The sequence below is a fragment of the Macaca nemestrina genome, chromosome 2, assembly GCF_043159975.1.
Source record: "Macaca nemestrina isolate mMacNem1 chromosome 2, mMacNem.hap1, whole genome shotgun sequence".
NCBI lineage: Eukaryota > Metazoa > Chordata > Mammalia > Primates > Cercopithecidae > Macaca > Macaca nemestrina.
This window is the reverse complement of record NC_092126.1, coordinates 117,369,272-117,393,381: the sequence shown is the minus strand read 5'-3', so window position 1 is coordinate 117,393,381 and position 24,110 is coordinate 117,369,272. Positions and strand designations below refer to the sequence as shown.

Here is a 24,110-nt window from a genome sequence, read left to right as displayed (position 1 = left end):
GATGGGTGTGAGGTGGTAATTCACTATGGTTTTTATTTATATTTTCATAATGATTAGTGATGCTGAGCATCTTTTCATGTGTTTATTGGCCATTTGTGTTTCTTTCTTGGAGAATGTCTATTCAAGTCCTTTGGCCATTTTCAACCCAAATGGTGGTTGTTGAGTTATAGTTTTAAACACATTCTAGATATTAATCTCTTATCAGATATATGGTGTGCAAATACTTTCTCCTATGGATTGTCATTTCATTCTTGAGAGTATCCTTTGATGCAGTAAATTGTTTAATTTTGATGAAATATAACTTATCTACAGGTAGGGTGACACAAGCACCCCTGTGGCCACCATCACTGGGACTGTGCTGGGTCAGACCTAAAGTCAGTACAGGACTGGGTCTTACCCAAGGCCTGCTGTAACCACTACGTGGCTACCGTCTATATTCACACAAGGCCCCAGGGCTCTACAGTCAGCCAGCGGTGAAGCCAGCCAGGCTTGTGGCCTTCCCTTTGGGGCGGCAAGTTTCCCCAGGCCCTGGGCAGGTCTAGAGATGCTGTCCGGGAGCCAGCTACTGGAGTCAAAAACCTTAGAAAGCTACTTCATGTTCTATTCTACTGCAGCTGAGCTGGCACTCATACCATGTGACACAGTCCTTCCCACCTTTCCCTTGCCTTTCCACAGGCAGAGGGGCCTCACACCATGGCGACCACCACAGGCCCACAGGGAGGACTGCCAGGATACCACCCGCATTCACTTAAGGCCCAAGGGCTCTTCAGTCAGCTTGTGGTGAATGCTGCCAGGCCTGAGACTCACCCTTCAGGGCAGTGGGCTCCCCTGTGGTCCAGGGTTGGTCCGGAAAGGCCACCTAAGAGCCAAGGCCTGGAATCAGGGAACCAAGAGCCCTCTTGGTGCTCTCCTCCACTGTGGCCAGCTGGTGCCTGATTTTTGGTTGCTATGAAATTGCTCCCTTGGTGCAGATAGTTGTCAAACTTGGTGTTCCTGTGGGGTGGGGGATGAGGGGGATGATTGATGGAGCAAATAGAGATTTGCCATCTTGCTCTTCTCCCTGATTTTAGTCTTTTAAGATGTATTAAGACTTGTTTTGTTGCCTAACATATGGTGTCTCCTGCAGAATGTTCCATGTGCACTTGGAAAAAGTGTGTATTCTCTTGTTGTAGTGAATGTTTTGTATATATCTGTTAGGTCTCCAGCTGGTTTATAGTGTTATTCAGATCCTCGATTTCCTTACTGATCTTCTGTCTGGCTTCTGTCCATTACTGAAATCGGAGTATTGAAGTCTCCAGTTATGATCGTAGGACTGTTTATTTCACCCTTCAAATCTGTCATTGTTTGCTACATGTATTTTGGGGCCCTGATATTTGGTGCATATATGAATTTCATGTTTTAAAACTTCACATATATACAAATTTATGTGAAGATATATATCTATAATCTCATTTAGGCCACAACCTCCTATAATTTTCTTTTTGTGTGCTGAATATATTTTTAGGATTCATCCATGTTGATGTAAGGTGCTATGTTTTCTTCATTTTCACTGCTGTCTGGGGTTTCTTTGTATGACCAACTGAACTATAACTTTTTCTATGTCCTTCGTATTTCCATATACATTTTGAAATCAACATTTCAATTTCCACCAAAAAAAAAAAAAAAGCCTGCTGGGATTGGCATTGCATCGAATCTATAAATCAATTTGGGGAAAATTGACATCGTAACAATATTGGGTCTTCCTATTCATGTTGTTTATTTAGGTCATCTTTAACTTCTGTCAATGTGTTGTAGTTTTCAGTATATAGGTCCTGCATGTATTTTAGGTTTATTACTAAGTATATCATGTTTCCTGATGCTCTTGTAAGTGGTATTGTTTTGTCTTGTGGTTACCCATGGAGGATGGGATCAACCCCCCACCACCCAAGGTTGGTTTGAATGTTGAGACTAATGACATCACACACATTACCAAGTGGCTATGATAAGGTTTACTGCTCACATAATGGGGCTTTGTAGGGAGAGCAGGGCAAGCACCCAGGCTGGTCTGCGATGGCTAGTCTGTGAAGGAAGGGGCGAGTGTTCCTGGTTTTTAGTATAGTTTGGGAGTGGAGTCAAGGTGAGAATCCCACACATGAATTGGATTTGCATGACTTGAACCTCCCCATTGATACTCCGGGCAGGAGTGCCAGGGCTTTTTCATTCACTTGCCCAGGTGTGGGGCAAGAGGGGAAGAGGGAGGGATGGAGCTTGAAAGCTGTCAGTAGTCAAACATCAAAAATGGAGTCAGGCTCTATTATAGTTTTAAAATACTTTTTAAAAAGGCAGTTTTAGGCTCACAGCAAAATTGAGAAGATGGTGAAGAGCTTTCCTGTATAAGCTTTGCCCCCACACATACATAATCCTCCCATTAACATCCTCCCACTAAAGTGGTACATTTATTACAAATGATAAACCTATATTGGCACATCATTATCACCTAAAGCCCATAGTTTACATTAGGGTTCACTCTTGGTATTGCACATTCTATAGGTTTGGACAAATATATAATGACCTGTATTCACCACTGTACAGAAAACAGAGTAGTTTCCCGCTCTCAAAATCCTCTTTGGTCTGCCTGTTTATCACTATCCAAACTCCTGGCAACCACTGATCCTTTTATTGTCTCCATAGTTTTGCCTTTTTCAGGATGTAATGTCGTTGAACTCATACGGTTTGTAGCCTTTTCTGATTGGCTTCTTTCACTTAGTAATATGCATTTAAGTTTCCTCCTTGTTTTTTTCATTCTTCCTGGCTCATTTATTTTTAGCACTAAATGATATTCCATTGTCTGGATGTACCAGTTTATTTATCCGTTCACCTACTGAAGGATATCTTGGTTGCTTCCAGCTTTGGGCAGTTATGAATAAAACTGCTGTAAATATTTATTTCCTGGTTTTTATTTGGACATAGTGTTCACTTCCTTTGGGTAAATACCAAGGAGCACAATTGCTAGATCATATGGTAAGAGTGTGTTGATTTTTACAAGAAATCACCAAACTGTCTTCCAAAGCAGCTGTACCATTTAGCATTCCCACCAGCCATGAATGAAAGTTCCTGTTGCTTCATGTCCTTGTCAGCATTTGATGTTGTCAGTGTCTGGATTTTGACCATTCTAATATGTGTGTAGTAGTGTCTCACTGTTGTTTTAATTTGAATTTTCCTGATGACATATGATATGGAGGATCTTCTCATATGCATCTTTGCCATCTGTCTCTCTTCTTTTTTTTTTGAGATGGAGTCTCACTCTGTCGCCCAGGCTGGAGTGCAGTGGCCGGATCTCAGCTCACTGCAAGCTCTGCCTCCCGGGTTCCCGCCATTCTCCTGCCTCAGCCTCCCGAGTAGCTGGGACTACAGGCGCCCACCACCTCGCCCAGCTAATTTTTTTTGTATTTTTTTTAGTAGAGACGGGGTTTCACCATGTTAGCCAGGATGGTCTCGATCTCCTGACCTCGTGATCCACCCATCTCGGCCTCCCAAAGTGCTGGGATTACAGGCTTGAGCCACCGCACCCAGCCTGTCTCTCTTCTTTAGTTGGGGTGGCTGTTAAGGTCTTTGGGCCATACTTTAATCAGATTATCTGATTGAGTTTTAAGAATATATTTATTTGTGTATTTACATAGTAGTCCTTTATAAGATATATCTTTTGCAAAGATTTACTCCTAGTCTGTGACTTGTCTTTTAATTCTCTTGATAGTGGCTTTAGCAAAGTAGAAAACTCACATTTGATTGAAGTCTAGCTTATCAATTCTTTCATGGGCTGTGCCTTTGGTGTTATAATACAAAAAGTCATCATCAAACCCAAGGTCATCTAGATGTTATTTCTCCTTTACTATCTTCAAGGAATTTTATAGTTTTATATTTTACATTTAGGTCTGTGATCCATTTTGAGTTAATTTTTGTGCAGGGTGTAAGGTCTTTGTTTGTCTGTATTTGCTTTGTGTGTGTGTGTGTATGTCTAGTTATTCCAGCTCCCTTTGTTGAGAAGACTTTTCTTGCTCTATTGTGCTGCCTTTGCTGATTTGTCAAAGATCAGTTGACTATGTTTATATGGGTCTATTTCTGGGCCCTCTGTTCTGTTCCATTGATCTATTCACCAATATGACACTGTTTTGATAACTGTAACTTTATAGTAAATCTTGAAGTTGAGTAGTGTCAGTCCTCCAACTTTGCTTTTTCACTTTCAGTATTGTGTTGGCCATTCTGGGTCTTTTGCCTCTCCATATATATTTTGAACCAGTTTGTTAATATCTACAAAATAACTTGCTGTGGTTTTGACTGGGACTGCATTGAATTTGTAGATGAAGTTGAGAAGAACTGACATCTTGACAATATTGAGCCTTCCAGTTTGCAAACATGAGATATCTCTCCATTTATTTAGTTTTAAATTTCATCGGGGTTTCATAGTTTTCCTCATATAGATCTTGTACATATTTTGTTAGATTTATACCTAAGTGTTTCTTTGTGATGCTTATATTTATTTAGGGACAGGGTCTTGCTATCACTTAGGTGGAGGTGCAGTAGTCCAAGCTGGAGGGCTGGAGTGCAGTGGCTCAATCATAGCTCTCTGCAGCCTCAAGCTAGGACTACAGGTATGCACCACCACACCCAATTAATTATTAGTTATTTATTTTTGTAGAAATGGGATATTTAGTGTGTTCTCTCATTGCTATAAGGAACTACCTGAGTCTAAGTAATTTATAAGAAAAGAGATTTAATTGGCTCATGGTTCCACAGGCTTTACAAGAAACATGGCTGGGGAGGCCTCAGGAAACTTACAATCATGGCAGAAGGCGAAGGGGAAGCAGGCATGTCTTACGTGGCTGTAGCAGTAGGAAGAGAGAGAGGAAGGGGAGGTGCCACACACTTGTAAACAACCAGATCTCTTGAGAATTTGCTATCATGAGAACTGCAAGAGGGAAGTCTGCCCCTATAATCCAGTCATGTCCTCCAACATTGGTGATTACAATTCGACAAGAGATTTGGGCAGGGAGACAAATCCAAACCATATCAGATGGGGTCTTGCTATGTTGCTCAGGCTGGTCTCAAACTCCTGGCCTCAAGTGATTCTCTCACCTTAGCCTCCCGAAGTGTTGGGAATATATGATCCACTGTGCCCAGCCTGAGGTGCTAATTTAAATGGTATTGTGTTTTTAATTTCAAATTTCACTTATTTGTTGTTGGTATGTAGGAAAGCCATTGGCTTCTATAGATTAACCTTGTATCCTGAAACCTTGCTATAATTGCTTATTAGTTCCAGGAATTTTTGTTGATTCTTTTAGATTTTCTACATAAGCAATTATATTATTAGCAAACAAAGACAGTTTCATTTCTTCCTTCCCAATCTGTGTACCTTTTATTTCCTTTTCTTGTATTATGGCATTAGATAAGACTTCCAGTAAAATACCGAAAAGGAGTGGTTCAAAAGGACATCCTTGCCTCATTCCTGGTTAGTGAGAAAGCTTTGAGTTTTTTTACCATCAGGTATGATGTTAGTTGTAGGGTTTTTGTAGATATTCTTTACCAAGTTGAGGAAGTTTCCTTCTACTCTTGGTTTACTGAGAGTTTCTATCATTAATGGATGTTAAATTTTGTCAAATGCTTTTTCTGCATCTGTTAATATGATCATGTGAGTTTTCTTTTTCAGCCTGTTGATTATTTTTGAATGTTGAACCAGTCTTGCATACCTGAGATAAAGCCCACTTGGTTGTGGTATATAATTCTTTCTATACATACTTCGATTCAATTTTCTAATATTTTTGTTGAGTGTTTTTATCTATGTTCATGAAAGATATTGGTCTTAGTGTTTTTTATTGTAATGTCTTTGTCTGGTTTTGTTATGAGGGTGATGCTGGCCTCACAGAATGAGTCAGAAAGTAATCCCTCTATTTCTGTCTTCTAGAAGAGACTGTACAGTACTGGTATAATTTCTTCCTTAAATGGTTGATAGAAATCACCAGTGAGCTTAGTCAAGCTTGGTGCTGTTTTGGAAGGTTATCAATTGTTGATTCAATTTCTTTAATAGATATTGGCTTATTTGGAGTGTCTTTCTTCTTGTGTGAGTTTTGGCAGCTTGTATCTTTCAAGGAATTAGTCCATTTCATCTAAATTATCATCTACTTTATTTTTAAAGATGTATTCCTGGGTATAGATAACTTTTCAATTTCAGTAAACTAGGACTAGAGGTTTTTTTTTTTTTTCCTTTTAGTATTTAAAGTTGTCATTCCATTATCTTCTGGATTGCATGTTTTCTGATAATTTTGCTGTCATTGTTATATTTATTCCTCTGCATATGTTTTTTGTCTGGCTATGTTGATGATTTCCTCTTTATTTCAAAGTTTCAGCAGCTTAACTATGATGTATTTAGATGTGTTTTTGTTTGTACTAATCCTGCTTGAGATGCTCTAATCTTCTTGAATCCATGGTGTTTTGTCTTGCACTACTTTTGGGAAAGTCTCAGCAATTATCTCTTCACATATTTCTCCTTCCTTGTTCTCTGTCTGTTCTTCTTTCCCCCTGGCTCTCCTTCCCCACTATTTCCCTCTCAGACTCCAGTTATCCGTACTTTAGTTTGATATTGTTCCAGAGTTGTTTTTTCTCTCTTCCCCTCTTTATATTTCCAGATTCTTTTCTGTGCTACATTCAATTAAAAATTGTTCATCTCTAACACTGTGTTTTTTCTTGCATTTATGTTTTTTTCTATAGTTTTCAATGCTTGTCTGAAATTTCCTATCTGTTCAATATGTCGTCCACCTTTTCAATTATATCTTTTATAATGTTCACCTTGATTAAAGTCCTTGTTTGATGGGTTCTAACATCTGGGTGCATTACTCCTTTGTCTGTTTCTGTTGATTATTTGCCTTGCTTTTTGGGATGTATCCTGATTTTTTATTGAATGCTAGACCTTGTGTGTAACAGGATAGTGGAGACTGAGGTAAACAGTATGCCTAGCAAAGGACCTGTCTTTCATTCTGTTGGGTTGTCAGTGTGGAGTGTTGTCAGTCTGGTGGGGGAGTGGTGTGGGGCTTGGAGCGCTGAAGAGTTCTTCTCAGTGTTCCAGCAGCCTCAGACATACCATTCAGGAAGCCCCGCCACCTCTGTCTCCTATGCCTGTGCAACAGTGGGGAGGAGGAGGAGAACAAGCCTCTGCACTCCAGTGGTAGGCTGCTGTTACTTGATGCAGGGCTTGTGGAACGGGTGGTGAGATTTATCAGGGTTTCTTTTTGTTTCAGACTCAGTCTTGGGAAGGCCTTGTTGGTCTGAGCCTCATGGGTGGGGTGTTGTCAGGTGTTCTTTTCAGTGGAGGTTTTCATGACATATCCTGTTGTTTTTTTTTCCTACCTCTGTGCACTATGCTGGGATTGATTTGAACATTGTTAGGAAAGGGCCCTTTCAAAGCTGTTGCCATTTTTGTTAAACGCTAGCATTCTACAGAGTGATCTTTGAAGAGTGTAGCTCTGATCCTGACCCTGCTTAAAACTCCTCTAGTGCACTCCATGGCCCCTTGGGTCAAAGGCTTTGAGCGCTACAGTCTTGTGCCTCTCATGCTGATCTTCCTTCAGTTATTTAAGTCTTGTCCTTCTCCCAGGCCCTAAACCATCTGTTTTGAGAGCAGATGTCTTTCTGTGTATTGCTACAGGAACTGGGTGGGGCAGGGAACAGTGCCTAGCACATGGTGGGGGCTGAGCCAGCTGTCTTGAAGGGATGAGTGCAAGTACTCTGTTTTCTTTCTCCATTGGAAAGCCCTTCGCTCCCCTGCCTTCCAGCAGGCGAACTCCAGCCCAGTCTCCAGGTTCATACACAGGGCACAGGGAAGCATTTTACCCCTCAGTTGGGGGAGGGGCCTTTCTGCTGCCCCACCCCCTGCCCTGTGCCTGTCCATCCTGGTACACACAAAACAGTTCTGAAATTTCTGTGTCTCCCTCACTTCCTCCTCCTAGTTCCTTTGAGCAGCCACCTGGGGCTGGGCCTGCTGCACCCTGCCCCGGCAGGCCGTTGGTAAGCATACCCTGAAACTTTGCCATACGTGCGTGCGGAGTTAAGATTTTTAAAGCCCCTTTTCCTGTTTCAGGGAGAAGTGAGTCATCTCATTCCCCTCCGTGGATCCAAGGACTTGGGCTAGATAGAAGCATGTGGTGTCTCCTGCGAGGCCTGGGCCGGCCTGGAGCCCTGGCACGGGGAGCCCTGGGACAGCAGCAACCCCTGGGTGCCCGGGCCCTGGCCAGGGCGGGCTCCGAGAGCCGGGACGAGTACAGCTACGTGGTGGTGGGCGCGGGCTCGGCGGGCTGCGTGCTGGCCGGGAGGCTCACAGAGGACCCTGCCGAGCGCGTGCTGCTGCTGGAGGCGGGGCCCAAGGATGTCCGCGCGGGGAGCAAGCGGCTCTTGTGGAGGATCCACATGCCCGCGGCCCTGGTGGCCAACCTGTGTGACAACAGGTACAACTGGTGCTACCACACAGAGGCGCAGCAGGGCCTGGACGGCCGCGTGCTGTACTGGCCACGCGGCCGCGTCTGGGGCGGCTCCTCATCCCTCAACGCCATGGTCTACGTTCGTGGGCACGCCGAGGACTACGAGCGCTGGCAGCGCCAGGGCGCCGGTGGCTGGGACTACGCGCACTGCCTGCCCTACTTCCGCAAGGCGCAGGGCCACGAGCTGGGCGCCAGCCGGTACCGGGGCGCTGATGGCCCGCTGCGGGTGTCCCGGGGCAAGACCAACCACCCATTGCACTGCGCATTCCTGGAGGCCGCACAGCAGGCCGGCTACCCGCTCACCGAGGACATGAATGGCTTCCAGCAGGAGGGCTTCGGCTGGATGGACATGACCATCCATGAAGGTAGCGGCCTCCCTTCCCATCCGCCTGCCTTTTCTTTAAAAGCACTACCCCTTACCCCAGCCCCACCCATCTCAGCCCATGGCTCCTGGCTCCTGGCTCCAGCATGGTCAGGAGGCATGGGCAGACTGAGGCTGGCACGAGCAGGAAGAGATCTGGCTTAGTATACCCCCCAAGAGTACAACCCAGAGTCTTGAGAGTGACCCAGGATGGTGACCCTAGGCGTTCTCTGCGCCTCTGGCCCGTGTTGGTGTGGATAACAGAGAATCAGCTCTCTGGACAGAGAGCCTAAAGTCCTCTAGGAACTTGCATATGGGGAAACCGAGGCACAGCATGGTGAAGGGCCTTGCTCACAACAGGACAGAGGCAAGCCAGGGCTGACCCGGAGCTCCTGCCTGCCTCTTGAAGGCTCTCACCCCTCTGGCCGTGCTCCTGGTCTCTGTGTCCCCGTTTGAGGGTGAAGGGTACTTTTCCACCTGCGTCCAGGGGACCCCAGGCAGATGTGGACTCAGTAGGGCAGGGTCTTTACGTCTCAGCTTTACTTTGAAGGTGGGACTTGCAGTCAGAGCTGGGCGTATCCACTTTCTCCAGCTCCTTCCTCCGGCCCAGGTGCCACGGGAGGGCAGAGCCGTGCCTGACCACCTCACTCCATCCTGCAGGCAAACGGTGGAGTGCAGCCTGTGCCTACCTGCACCCAGCACTGAGCCGCACCAACCTCAAGGCCGAGGCCCAGACACTTGTGAGCAGGGTGCTGTTTGAGGGCACCCGTGCAGTGGGTGTGGAATATGTCAAGAATGGCCAGAGCCACAGGGTGAGTGGACTGCAGCTGGGATCCTGGCAGAAGGGGGTGGGCAGTGACCCTGCTGGTCCAGCTCAGAGTGGGCAGGAGTCACGCCCTCACACCTCCAGCCCCACGTGCTCATCCCTGTGATTGGCGTGGGGGAGGGGCGAGTCGCTGATGGCAGTGGGCTGGTGGAGGTGAGGAAGCCCCCAGTCCTGCCACCTAGAAAGGGCCTGTGGCATCAGTGCCCGTGTGCCATGCTTAATTCAGAGCTTTCCCCCAGTACCTTCCACACCATTTCAGGGCACTGACCTCACAGAAAGCTATAGGTTTACACTAGAGGTTTTAGAACCCATAAATGTGATCGTACTCTATTTCTGTGGTGTGGGCAGGGGGTCGGATCGTTCTGCAGCTTCACGTGTAGATCTGGTTCACTGCTTGCTCTCTTTAACCACTCACTACCACTCACTTGAATGCCTGCTTTATCTCATGTAAGCCCTCCCCTCCTGTTTCTAAGGCCATCACTACTGTCTAGCTGTAGTTACCTGCTGGTTGCTTTCAAATAGTGACTCAGTGAGCTTCCTCTCCTTGGCTCTGGGGCCTGTTGGGTGTGTCACATGGATTCCACATCCCAAGGCCATGTTCTCATGGTGCTGGCTAGAGCAGGGGCGCTGGTCTGTGAGTCAGGGGAACAGCTGGCTTTTCAGGGAGTGACCTGGCCGGACCTCTTCCAGGCTTACGCCAGCAAGGAGGTGATTCTGAGTGGAGGTGCCATCAACTCTCCACAGCTGCTCATGCTCTCTGGCATCGGGAATGCTGATGACCTCAAGAAACTGGGCATCCCTGTGGTGTGCCACCTACCTGGTGAGCCCCCTTCCTTACTGCTTCCCAGAGGCTGTTTCTGCTCAACAAATGGCTTACTGTATCTTATTAGCATGGAGTGGGGAGGTGGTGGCAGTCAGTGATCCTTGGAATTGTCACATCGTCCCCGTGAGCCTGAAGGTTTCCCAGGCCTCACTGGACACTGTCAGCCCTGGGGCCCGATTCTTGCATTGTTTTCCTCCTCCCTCCTGTGGCCGTCCTATTTCACTTGGAGAAGGGCACCCTGCAGCAGCGAGGATCTGCCCATGAAGCCCCATTGGGTCGGGCATGGGCGTGTCACCAGGGCAACTCTATGGCAAGAGGGGTCCAGGTCTCATCCTTCCATCCACAGCACTCGCTGGCTGCCCTGAGCATGAATGAGGTCAGCTCTGTGCTCCAGAGCCTGCTCTTCATGTTAAGACGTAAATTTTATTTTATAAACTGTCTCTGATGCTCTTGAGGGCCGGGCTGTGTCTCCTGCCCTGCTTGATAACCCCACTCCGGGAGAGCTGGGCCTTTGTGCATTTAGGCTTCATCATGAGGGGCCCGGGGAAGTGCTGCTTCATGACGGTGACCTTCCCAGTGTCCCAATAGGCTTGGATGAATTCATGCAAGGGCTGCGTGGCACGACAGGGCTGCTTCCACGCTGTCGTGAGGGTGAGGCTGCTGTCTGCCCCTCTGGCCATCACCATCCAGCGACCGCTCACCAAGCAGTGCCTGCTGAAGACGTAGGCCCTGCCCTCACATAGGGGGCTGCTGAGCAGGGCTGACAAGGGGCACCCAGAAGCTGTCCTGGGAGTGAGTGACAAGGACAGGTGGCCTTGGCAGCATCTGAGGCAGGCCAGACTTGGCCAGGAGTGCAAGAGTGGTGTCTATTGGAGGCGGTCTTTAAGCTGAGACCAGGGGACTGAGCAGGAGCTGGTCCAGAAGATAAGTGAATAGGAAAGAATTTTTCAAAACCAGGGGGATATTGAGAAGCAGCTGAGCCCCCTTGGTAGCCATTTTCTTAACCACTCCTTCCCGTGTCAGGGGTTGGCCAGAACCTGCAAGACCACCTGGAGATCTACATTCAGCAGGCATGCACCCGCCCTATCACCCTCCATTCAGCACAGAAGCCCCTGCAGAAGGTCTGCATTGGTCTGGAGTGGCTCTGGAAATTCACAGGTAAGCACGCTCATCAGTAACCTGGGAGGAGACTGTCTGAGCATTGAGACCTCCTTCCTGAGGAGCTGAACAAGGGTTCTGGCCACTGGGCGCTGGGTTTGATGCTGAACTATGCCATTTACCTTAGCCCTGATCCTCAGTTTTTCATCTTCAAAATGGGGAGGCACAGTTGCAACCTGACAGGTTGAAACGAGGACCAGAAGCAATAGCACATGCCAAGGAACTTTGCCCAGGGCCTGCTGGAGGTGAGACTCCTCAGGGCTTAGGGGCTGCTCTTCCTTACAGATGGGCAGGGATGGCCTTGTGCTGGACAGCAGGTGAGGTCCAAGGAGCCAGGAGAAAGGTGGAGAGAGGAGACTTTGGGGCTAGACTGCAGAATCAGCATTCATTTTGCAGCCTTTTCCATTTGATTTCTAGCTGCGCCTGGTAGTTTGAAATCCTGCTCATCCACTCAGCCTGTATTTCTCACACACCTGATATGTGCTATGTGCTGTGTGCTGTGCTAGGCGGTGGGAAGAGCCGGTAAGGCAGGTGGCGTGGGCAGTGGCAGAATTGGCCCAGGTAGAGAGCGGAGCCGTTGCCATCCTTTTGGCAAATAGCTGACATTTCATGGTGTGGTGCTGGGTGAGACCCCTGTGGGAGGTGAACAGATGTGGACAGGACTTGGGTCCTGGACTCCACATGCGAGTCCAGGAAAAGGAAGAGCAGCAGCCAGGAGAAAGGAGGGAAACCAGGAGCAGCTGGCCCACCTGCCACGCCCTGACTGGCTCTTCTGCCTCATCCTCTTCTGCTTCTCAGGGAAGGGAGCCACAGCCCATCTGGAAACAGGTGGGTTCATCCGCAGCCAGCCTGGGGTCCCCCACCCGGACATCCAGTTCCATTTCCTGCCATCCCAAGTGATTGACCACGGGCGGGTCCCCACTCAGCAGGAGGCTTACCAGGTGAGCAGCTGGAGGAGCCTCCGCTTCTCAGGATGTTTCCTTCCCACCAGGAAGGAAGATGCTCCCATCTTCCAAGACAGCATTCTCCCTGGTGCCATATGGCTGCAGAGTGGGGGACACAGAGGCCTGTCCCCTGCCTTCCAGCTGCCCAGCGTGTCAGTCTGTGTGGCGCGCGCCAAGGGTATGACTGTTCCATGCAGACTAGGTACCGAGCACCAGAAGTGGGACAGACTGGGGGGTGCTGTCTTGGCCCTGGGATCACCACCTCTGAAAGCTTTGAGCCGTGGACTATGAGGCCAGGATGAAAGAGTGATTCACTGAGGTGGTTTGTAATCACTCGTGGAGGTGGGTAAACCATGCGGACAAATGCTAACATGCATCTGCTCCCCACTGATTCTGGAAGCAGAGGCCCACCCTGCAGGTAAACCAGGGTTGATGGAGTTCACTGTGGATGTCTATGGAGGGACCATCACTCCTTCCTCTGTGTTCTTCTAGGTACATGTGGGGCCCGTGCGGGGCACAAGTGTGGGCTGGCTCAAACTGAGAAGTGCCAATCCCCAGGACCACCCTGTGATCCAGCCCAACTACTTGTCAACAGGTAATTCACCCACCTGTGTCTTTCTGGGCTTGAACAAACGATTGCCTTTGTGGGGTTCCTGCTTATCCCTGAATCATACCCTTGGACTACACTTTCCAAGACACAAGTGACCCTCTGTCATCCCCTGCCCCATCACTTTAGGCTGTAAACTTGTAGAGGGAGCCCCGTAGTGTCCCGGGACACGTGAAAGAAATGAAGTCCTGGGGTTTAGACAGTAGGGGAGATTTGCAGCTTTCAGAACAATCTGCTGTGATGTGCAGGGAGACCGCGCCGTGCAGGTGCCAGGTCTGTAGGTAGAGCATTTTTCCTGCTGTCACTCTGAGCAGCCTCTAAAAGCAAATGTCATTCCTGGGCCTGCCTCCTTGCATGCAGCAAAAACAAGCACTACCCACTGGGTGGGTTTTGCCCAGCGATGGCTGCAGCGTGCTCACAGCCACACTGTGGCAGGGGCAGGGTGTGTGTACTTATCCCTGCCCTAGCGATAAGTCAGACCCCTGATTGAAACCTGAGCCTCTGGGCAGGCTGTGTCCTTGTAGGATGCTACCTTTGAGCTACACGGTACAGTCTAACCAGCTATGGACAGGGGACAAGCAGCCTGCTGGCTCAGTCCCCCACGGCCCTGAACTTTATCCCCAAACACTATCCCCTCAGACAGCTTACAGAGCCTCTCCATGCTGTGAGTCTTCCAGTGAGGCCAGCACGGGCAAAAGGAGGGGTCCTCACCTGTTTCTTTTCCTCGACAGAAACTGATATTGAGGATTTCCGTCTGTGTGTGAAGCTCACCAGAGAAATTTTTGCACAGGAAGCCCTGGCTCCGTTCCGAGGGAAAGAGCTCCAGCCAGGAAGCCACGTTCAGTCAGATAAAGAGATAGATGCCTTTGTGCGGGCAAAAGCCGACAGCGCCTACCACCCCTCGTGCACCTGTAAGATGGGCCAGCCCTCCGATCCCACTGCCGTGGTGGATCCGCAGACAAGGGTCCTCGGGGTGGAAAACCTCAGGGTTGTCGATGCCTCCATCATGCCTAGCGTGGTCAGCGGCAACCTGAATGCCCCCACAATCATGATCGCAGAGAAGGCAGCTGACATTATCAAGGGGCGGCCTGTACTCTGGGACAAAGATGTCCCTGTCTACAAGCCCAGGACGCTGGCCACCCAGCGCTAAGACAGTTGCTGCTGGAGGATGACCAGGGAAGCCCCCTGATAAGCCAAGAGGGCCAGCACAGCCCTTGCTCCCAGGTGCCTTCCTGAAACTATCTAGCACACTGGGACCCAGGTGGTACCCTACTCAGTGGCTGAGAATTGGATAAATTCTTGGGAAATGAGACAAGTACTGGGCAGTGAATCGAGCTCCTTTTCCCCAGCCTTTCCCTGTGGGCCATTTGGGGAAGGCCAGCATTCAGGCTCAGATGCTTCTCCCTGCCTCCTGGAGGGACAGAAGGGGAGGATGGTTAACTCCTGCCGCATCCTTTGTCTTGTGTTCACATGGCATTCTCTAACCCAGGGCAGTGGTTCCTTCCCAGGCTATGCACAGAGGCTGGGTGCCTGCCAGACCCGCGGACGGTTCGCCAAGGAAGGGGCATCCTCCTCCTCGAGTTGCAAGCTTTAGCTGAGGCAGTGAGTCACACAGTAGTTAGTTCAGCCTCAGCTGGCACATAAGTCTCCAGTGTCCCTGTTCAGAGGGGAAAGTTGCCTGCTGGCAGAAAAACTGGCTTTTCCATTCTCGCTTCCTAATTTCACTCTCAGAGTAAGGCAGGTAACGGGGGCTTGGCTGGGTCACTCTGAGAGGGGTGTGGCTCTGGTTATTATTAAACTGGGGCCAGGTACATTGGCTCACACCTGTAATCCCAGCACTTTGGGAAGATCACTTGAGCTCAGGAGTTCAAGACCAGCCTGGGCAACATAGTGAGTCCTTGTCTCTGGAAAACAGTTAGCTCGGCATGGTGGTGTATACCTGTAGTCCCAGCTACTCAGGAGGCTGAGGCGGGAGGATGGCTTGAGTCCAGGAGGTCGAGGCTCCTGTGAACCCTGATTGCACCACTGCACTCCAGCCTGGGTGACAGGGTGAGACCCTGTCTCCAAAAAAAAAAAAAAAAAAACCTGAGTTTTTTTGGATCTTATTCAATGGGAGAGGAGGCTGGAGGGAATACCACTTGACTTCACTACCAAAGGTTTTATGACTTAGCAATTTAAGAGGTTTTCCTTTTACCAAGAAATGCGGAAACCCGGAGCAAACCCCACATACCAGATCACTGTTTCCTACTGAAGCAGCTAGCCCGAGAAAGGACTCTCTCATAATGGGCTTGGGAAATGACTTGGCAGCCTGAACCATACCAGCAGAGGACAAGGATGGTTAATTCTTATTCTCTAGACGTCCACAGGAAAAGACTAGGATGGAAAACGCAGTTAAGCACAGCCATGCACCCTGTTTCTGTAGAAATGCCCCTGTGTGAAAGAAAAATAAATTCAAGGTTGGAGTTTTGGAGGAAAAAAAATACAAGTAGCATTTACAACAGCTCTTTGCTCTTTAAATTTCTTACCATTCAATAAAATGATCCAGTCACTTACATTTGAACTGAGATGCCTTCTCCAGACTGTTCTGACAAGGTAATGGAAATAAAATGCACTTGGATTTTTCCAGACATCCACATCCACCATCAAGGTCTGAGAAGAAAAGCGTTGTTACGTGGAAACCTGCATCTGCACTAGGCTCAGAATAAGGACGGGAGAAAATTGGGGGATTCCAGGCTTTGCTGGGATCTGAGAGGATTGAGGTGGCATGCAGACTCTAGGGGATCCGACGGCCACAACTTAGTTGTGAGAAAACCTAGAAAGGCAGAAGGAAGGCGCCCATCACACCTCTCCTTTTAACAATCTTAAGCAGCTCCTGTTTAATCTTACCTGTATTTTTTAAAAAGTTTTTGTTCCAAGAGAGGGTCAAGAAAGAAAATTCTAAACTGGCCAAGAGACTTATTTATCCTACGGAGGGTCCCCACCTGCCCCACAGCAGCAGTCCATGGCCATCAGTCACCTGGGTCTCAGGGCTGCCTGCGGGAGTGCAGGCACAGGAGTTGAGGTGCCAGCCTACGGCTGGGAGGGCCTCATGCAGCTCTCCTGCTAGAGCATGTGTGGATTCAGGGGCAGGGGATGGTCCTGGGCCAACCATGACTCTGCTGACCCTTCTTCTCTGGAACAGGCATGGATATGGCAGGGTGACAGTCACTTAGTTCTGCCATCTCTGTGTCCCATGGGTGTGTCAGCCTCCGAGACCACAGTGGGTTCAGTCTGGTGGCTGTATTTTAAAATAAGCAAAACATCATGTGGTAAGGAGCCCATTGAGGGTGCTGCTTGATTGCACCCAGGCCCTTCTCTCACTCTCAAATACTTAGTCATGTTCTACACAGTCGCACAATTTGGCCATAACAGGAATGAGACTCAAAAGAAAAGATGGTAAGTGTCATATGTCCAGAACCTGAGAGTTCCCCTGCCATGAAGGGAGCCTTTCACCCCAGGAGGAGAGGCTGTCAGCTGAGGAAGCCAGCATGGGGGAGAAAGGCACTTGCTACACAGTGGGGTGCACAGAGGGTACCCCCCCATCTTCAGTCTCATAGGGAATCGGGCCCCTTGGCAAAAAGCTTGCAGTACCTAAAAACAGAGAAACATGCTTTGCAAAAACGGTTCACAAGCGCACAACAGAATGCTGTGCATGTGCCCAGTGCTCTTGAGAGCCCTGGCCTATTGCAGAAGCCTGTGTTGAAGCCGCTGCACTAGTAGAAGGCAGTTCCTGATGGAATAGGGGACGGGGTGGGCTGCGTGGGAGCCAAGAGCATCTGCCAGCCCAACTGGAGATGGTGAGTTCCTGAAGCAGGAGTTGTAGGCACCCAAACATCTAGTCTTTTCTGCTCGTAGCGAAGGTTGCAGACATCATCTCCATGAATTCAAATAGATTCTTCTTGGCTGGGCATGGTGGCTCACGCCTGTAATCCCAGCACTTTGGGAGGCTGAGGCGGGTGGATTACTTGAGGCCAGGAGTTCGAGACCAGCCTCGCCAACATGGTGAAACCCAGTCTCTACTAAAAATACAAAAATTAGTTGGGCATGGTGATGCACGCCTATAGTCCCAGCTACTTGGGAGGCTGATACAGGAGAATCTCGTGAACCTGAGTGGTGGAGGCTGCAGTGAGCCGAGATTGCACCGCTGCACTCCACCCTGGGTGACAGAGTGAGACTGTCTCAAAAAAACAACAAAAACCAGATTCTTCTCCAGCCAACCGGGTCCCACCACTCAGAAGTGGTTTCATGCTTCTGCTGATAAGCCAACTTAACATCAGATCCAATACAGATTTCTGTAAAGATAAAATACCATCTCTACTGGCCCTGTTTAGTGGCCCAGGCTGTCCCCACAGGACATCCCTGAGACCACCCTGTCACTCCTGATGTTGGAACCAGAGCCCAGGCCTGCTCCTCATTCTCTCCTGCCCTCCTAGTCCCCAGGAGAGGAGAAGAAATTCTGTTTTAGAGAAATAACCTTTTCAACAAAACATCCCTGGAGTCGGTTTTTGAGTTGGGGTGGGCTAGTCAGGGAGTCAGGGCTCTGTGCGTGATGTCAGCTAACTGTTTTTATAAACCAGCCAGCTACCCATCATAACAGTAAAAACTTTCATAGGAAATGCAATTGGCAAAGACACGATGCTGATATGTACACAAGGTGAAACTGCTCCAGTTTTTTCATAGCAGGGTCAGCAGTAAAGTGGTGCCCTGATCCCATCTCACACAGGTGAGCCTGCACCAAGAGGTAACGTGACCCTCACAGCCCACCATGCCTGGCTTTTGCCTAATTCTGAAACTTCTTAGGATAGAGCTGGAAAGTGCCACCTGGTGAAGTGAGATCCAGCTGTCTGGGTGGATATTGGAGTCCATAGGCTGAGCAGAGATGGTTCTCAGTGAGGTTCTCGCTGCCAGTTGACTGACAGTGAAATCATAGCTGCCATTTACATTTTGGGAGATTATGAAAAACATAAGATTAAAGAAACTAAATATATTATTCCTGTGGACACAAAATGTGTATTTTTCAGGTGGGGAGGGAATAAAAAAGGAAAAACATTTCATCTTAAAACTTCCCTAAGACAAAGGAAAACAAAAAACCATGCTCTACAACTTCAAATTTTTCTTGCAAAGAAAAATTTAATATTCGATGAGAGGTTGAACCAGGCTTAAAGCAGACAGATATTAGGAAGTGGTGCAGCCTGTAAAAACGCCAGTTTGTAAGTACTGACTTTGGAAAAGATCATCGCCTCTACCAGACACTTAGGGTCCTGGTCTGGCGATTTTGGCCTGATGTGAAGCCACACAGTAAGACCAAGACCCGACGGAGAGAGAGACAGAGTCCAAGATAATGTTGACAGTGGTGTAGCCCTTTAGGAGAAATGGTGCTCCCTGCAGCTGGTATTAGGTTACCATTGGCACTGAAGGAACCAGGAGGATAAGAGAGAATATCCATAATTTCAGAGCTGCCCTGGCACAGTACCTGCCCCGTCGGAGGCTCTCACTGGCAAATGCCAGCTCTATGCAAGGAGAGCTCCCAAATATAACAAAATTATTACACAGTTTTATTCTGAAGAACATTTTGTATTTTAATAAAAAAGGATTTATGTCAGGAAAGAGTCATTTACAAACCTTGAAGTGTTTTTGCCTGGATCAGAGTAAGAATGTCTTAAGAAGAGGTTTGTAAGGTCTTCATAACAAAGTGGTGTTATTTACAAAAAAAAAAAAAAAAAAAAAAAATCCATTAACAGGTTGTGTATATACTATTAAAAATCCTGGACCAAAATTGCTACCTATCTTTTTGATTGCAGGGAATCCCTGCCAAGGTAACTTGACAGTCGGCATAATTCTGTTGACAGAAAAGGAAGCCTTGACGGTTCTAATTATCCAAAAGTGGGTTTTCATCAGGACATACAGTCAGAGTGTGAGTGCATTCTAATGAAAACTTCAGCCCTCATTCAGTTGCATATAAAAGCCCTCAAAGAGAACACACAGTACAGCAGTTTTGTAAAAGGCAACAATACGATTTGTACAGACCCCAACATTCCAATCCTATAGATCACCATGTTTTTCCTCTGTCCCCCCCACCCCAGCACCCCTCATTTCTTAAGCAGCACCACCAGTCCCCAGAGGACAAGAGCTGCTGTACCCCATCCACTTATGCATTTCTGCACCAGTGATGCAAAAAATGCCCTGGGTGGGCAGGAGAGAAAACCATAACTATGGATACCCAAGGGGCAGAACAGCCGGCTGGACCTGCTCTGTAATTCACTTACCAGAGGGTGGTTCAAGTCAAACAAAACCAAAGACAGTTGCAACGCATGGTGGATCCAAAGGTACGGTATCAAAATCATGGAACTCTTGCCCAAAGAAAAGACTGCAAATAGTCATCTGGTATATCTTGTGGAAAGATAGGTTTATAGTGACTCAAAATATTTTAGAAAAATTTCTGTAGTGTCAAGTTCTTTCAAACTTAAAATTTTACCCCCAGAGGATTTTCACGGAATAAATGAGAATTGGCTCTATTTCTTCTACTTCTGGATAGCCCGAGTAAAAATACTAGTAATTTCTAGATTTCAGTGGGGAACTACAATTATTAGGACCCATGGATATTGCTGCAGTTCAAATACGGTACAGTAATTACAAAATATAGACCATCTCTTTACAAATACAAATTATAGTATATTACAAGTCATGTACAGTAAATCTATAATTTTAAACAAACTAGTGTATCTAAGTTGACCTGGTTGCGAGTGCATTATTATTCCAGTTTACAGTTGCCCTTTAGCGTGACAGTCAGAAACCGACCATCGGAGTGAGATTCTCTTGTGTAAACTGGAGTGACGTCACAGAAAACCTTATTTGTAAGGTCCCATTGCCCTCACAATGATCGCTGGTAGCTGGGTTCTGACGCACTGTATTTCAGAACAGCTAAACAGGAACCAGGATGCAGTGTATTTGGGGGAAAGGGTTTAAAAATGGATATGTTGCGCCCAGTGACTGATATGCTAGACCGATGGCTGAGGTAATGACACAGGTGTGATGATCGTCATCACCTTTAACTTTCCCCTGCACCCCGCCGCCGTGCCTTCAGGTGGGTGGGCCTGGTGCCCTGGTACATGGGAGATGCAGACTCCACAGTAGTGCCCATCTGGACAATGGGGCAGGGCGGGTCTGGCCGCCTCACCCATCCTCTGTGAGAGGGCGGGGCCTGTTTCCTGCAGCTGGGGCCGAGCTCATGGTGCTCTGCCAGGCTCAACCACTTGGGACCTGTTCCTACCAGGTTTATGGCTTTCTTGAGGCATGACATCTCTTATACAAAAGTCTAATTGAATATTACTCCCAACTAGTGCCTAAACTTTCCTAACTATGAGGCACTTTTCCCCTGGCCCTCCTGTGCCCCACCTGAGGCCAGAGCCAGTCTGCCCCTCGCTGGGGGCTACAAGGTGGTGATGCATATCATTTCATCCGCCAGGTCCTCTTCATCCCTCCCAGGGTCTGGCTCTTCGTCGCTGTAGCCAGGACCAAAGTCCTGTAGCTCATAGTCCTGCCGGTGTGAGAGGGGGCCCACATCCCCGTTGGCTCGGGGACACACGTTCCCATTAAGCAGGGTGCTGGCTGCACTCTCCATCTCGTCGATGGTGAGGTCACAGGCATCAGCGATTTCATGTTTTGTTGCTGACACAAATTTTGGGTCCCTTGCATAGCGTCCCAAGCCTTCAGATATCAGGACCTGTACAGGAAAGAGGGATGGATGGCATGGGGGTGTTATAAGGCTTTGCAGGGCAGGGGGATGACAGAAAACTCCAGTGCTAACTGCACCGTATGCTTTGGGGATGCAGCTCAATCATGTTTTCTAGACCTCATACATAATAACTAATGTAAATGGCTTTGAAAATGTCCCGGAGCTAAAAAACTACACATGGTCCAACAAGAGTGAAACCCACTGGGGAAAGACATTTAGTATAAACTAGAAACATATGCTGGAACAGCACCTATAATGCCAGCACAGCTCATTTATGAGAATCAATGGTGGTGACCAGTTTTTGTTTGTGTGTGTGTGTGTGTGTGTGTGTGTGTGTGTTTTGAGATGGAGTCTCCCTCTATCACCCAGGTTGGAGTGCAGTGGTGTGATCTCGGCTCACTGCAGCCTCCACTTCCCAGGTTCAAGTGATTCTCCTGCTGCAGCCTCCCAAGTAGCTGGGGTTACAGGCATACACCACCATGTCAGGGTAATTTTTGTATTTTTAGTGGAGATGGGGTTTCACCAAGTTTGCCAGGCTGGTCTTGAACTCCTGACCTCAGGTGATCCACCCACCTCGGCCTCCGAAAGTGCTGAGATTACAGGCATGAGCCACCACACCCAGTGGTGGTGACCAGTTTTTACTCATGCTTCAGGTACATTCCTGCTGCTCAGAAGTGTCCAATTGAGGCAGCCTGGCTCACAGCCTGGCCGCCCTCCCACCACTGCCCTTCCTGCTGTTGCCCTTCCTGCTGCTGCAGTTGCACCTCTGCTGCTCCTGGTGCTTCCTGCCCACCATGGCCAAGAGCCATACTCACTGCCTCCACCAAGCTGTCTGCGCTCCTCTGCTTGTCGCTGTTTTTGTTCCGGAAGCTGCTGGGGACGGTCAGGCTGGCTGGTGTGAAAGTCCGGTAGGAGATGTCGGGCTCGTCTGTGTACCAGGAACTTCGGTGCAGGGATGGCAGGCTGCCGTTCATCTGGTCCAGGGCCTCTGACTGCTCCACTTGGATCAGGGGGGTGTAGCACGGTGTCCAGTCCCGGTAGGGAGGGGTTGCTGGAGGGGTGGCCCATGACCGGGTCGAGTGACTCGGTGAGTACTTCTGGGCTTTACTTGAATCTAGGCCAGCAACTGCCATGATCTGAGGAGAGTGAGGAGAGAGAGGAGCGTTGGGAGACCAGAGGTTCTCAGAGGTCCGGGCCTCAAACCTCCTGCACACAGACCAAGCACGGGCGCTGTGTTCTCCAGGGGCAGTCCAGGCAAAGACTTGGAAGAGACATGGGTACACTGAATGAATGGGCGGTGACGACTTGGTTTTCTAGCAGACTTTTTCTTTTACCCCGAATCTATAATGTATTTCCTATGGCTTTTCCCAAGGAGTTATCAGTTGCTAATTCATGAAATTGCTTCAGAATGAAGAAGAATCAGGGAAGCCCAACAAGCCGTGGGTGTGAACACACCACCCAGTTCATGCTGGGTTTAAATACCGAAGTACCTTCAGGGGAAACTACCACTTCCTAGCACTTACAGGAAAACATAGCTGGTTCTCTTTGCTCTGGAATAATGCATCCTAGAGCTGGCATTTTGCATATGCTAAAGCACTGTGTACAAGCCCGGTCCTACAATCCCACCACGGCAGATGCACCTTAGGGTTCACTCTGCAGAGAAGGACGGGGAACCCACTCTGTAAACAGCACAGGTCCATGCCCACCACCCCATCGTGCACGAATGAATAGCATCTCTGATGTCATATTTTCAGAAAGAAAAAGCGCCATATTCTTATCCTCGAGGGAAAGCCCTGGTGAGTGGGCTCTGGCCCCACCCTCCCGCCTGTGCAGCCGCCCTCAATATGGGCAAATTGTTCTCCCCAGACTGCTCCCTTGGTAGGCAGGGGAGGTGAAGCCCGCATAGTGCCCACACGGCCCTGCCCACGGAGGGACCCATACACTTAACGAAGGAAGCACTTTAGAGAAAATGAAGGGCTGCACCGACTGTTCAGAGTCAGCCAAGTGGCCCCCGCCCCCTGAGCTCAGATCACATCAGGCTCCGTATTCAATGCCCGGAAGAGGTGGTGGGGGTCGCAGGGAGGCACCTGGGTAGAGAGGCCAGCGTTGGCAGCTGGCTCCTCGGATTCCAATGCCAGCGGTCGCTTGCTTGTGTGAGCTTGGGCAGAATGGGGCTCATGGCGACAGCTATTTGGCAGGATTGTTACAAAGATTAACCAGACTGTAGGTGAAGATTCTCTCCTTCCCTCCTGGTGCTTAAGGCCAAAGAGAAGGGAGTGACCTGATGGTGGGTCCTATGTGGGGTGCCCCTGGGCATGGGGGCGAGACCAGGTGGGCCACTCACCTGTTGCTGCATGAGATGCAGAGGCAGGGCCGTGCGGTGGGGGAAGGTGGGAGATGAAGGGACCTCCTCCTGGCTGCTCTGCCGGCGCAGGCACTCGAAGTTGAAGGAGGATCTGCGGTGGGCTGGGAAAGCAAAGGGCATCATGCAACTGTGAAGCAGGTTCTCTGCTGGGACACTGTCTCTCAGTCAGGGTGGTCCCGGACGCTCAGCAAGGAGCCCAGGAAGAAGCAAGTGGTTTGTCCGAGAGAAAGATTAGGTAGTGAGGTCTCCAAACTTTAGGAGGAGAGGATGAAGGCAGAAGCCCCAGTGAGGGATGTTTTTAAAAGTACGAACTTACTACCTTTAAATGTTCGCCTGTTCTCAGGAGGAGGAGCGAAGGCAGCCCCTAGGGCAACTGATCCGAGTCAGAAGCCCTGGCCCTGCATACTGTGGGGCGCACACAGGACTCCAGTGCAAGAACCCAAGTCCTGCCAGAACCCCACGACACTTCCCACTGTCACCTTCCAGATACCCTAAGTGTCCCCAGGGGCTGACATATCTTGCTGGGGCTCCTGTGTTTACACGTGTTTTAAAGGGAGGGACTAACTGCACTGATCAGCTTAATAAGCAAATTTTTTTGTTGTTGGGAAAGATTCAGCTTCTCTAGCACTGAAGACAAACAAGGACAACCCTACCTTTAAGAAAACGCTTGTCCTGCCAACAGCTCTTCCGACAGAGGCTCACACACAGCCTGACAAGACCATCCACGGCTCCCAGCTGCACAGGGCAC

The 24,110-nt window shown here is 48.9% G+C and overlaps 2 protein-coding genes across 24 annotated transcripts in view; one reads left to right on the top strand and one right to left on the bottom strand.

Annotated features, from left to right (window-relative positions):
• Nucleotides 1–18,869, top strand: part of LOC105480576 (choline dehydrogenase) — a 34,542-nt gene extending 15,673 nt beyond the window's left edge. For all 5 annotated transcript variants that reach the window (XM_011739671.3, XM_011739672.3, XM_011739669.3 and 2 more), the window contains 7 exons: nt 8,108–8,869; nt 9,526–9,677; nt 10,382–10,511; nt 11,538–11,672; nt 12,471–12,613; nt 13,109–13,211; nt 13,955–18,869. In XM_011739671.3, the coding sequence (XP_011737973.2) occupies nt 8,167–8,869; nt 9,526–9,677; nt 10,382–10,511; nt 11,538–11,672; nt 12,471–12,613; nt 13,109–13,211; nt 13,955–14,373 (1,785 nt within the window). In that variant the 5' untranslated portion in view covers nt 8,108–8,166 and the 3' untranslated portion in view covers nt 14,374–18,869. The remainder of the gene's footprint in view (nt 1–8,107; nt 8,870–9,525; nt 9,678–10,381; nt 10,512–11,537; nt 11,673–12,470; nt 12,614–13,108; nt 13,212–13,954) is intronic.
• Nucleotides 18,870–18,969: 100 nt separating this feature from the next.
• LOC105480573 (calcium voltage-gated channel subunit alpha1 D) overlaps nt 18,970–24,110 on the bottom strand; it is a 327,130-nt gene continuing 321,989 nt past the window's right edge. For all 19 annotated transcript variants that reach the window (XM_011739659.2, XM_011739661.2, XM_011739655.2 and 16 more), the window contains 3 exons: nt 23,342–23,463; nt 21,813–22,133; nt 18,970–20,985 (listed from right to left, as the gene is read on the bottom strand). In XM_011739659.2, coding sequence (XP_011737961.1) covers nt 20,692–20,985; nt 21,813–22,133; nt 23,342–23,463 — 737 coding nt within the window. In that variant the 3' untranslated portion in view covers nt 18,970–20,691. The remainder of the gene's footprint in view (nt 20,986–21,812; nt 22,134–23,341; nt 23,464–24,110) is intronic.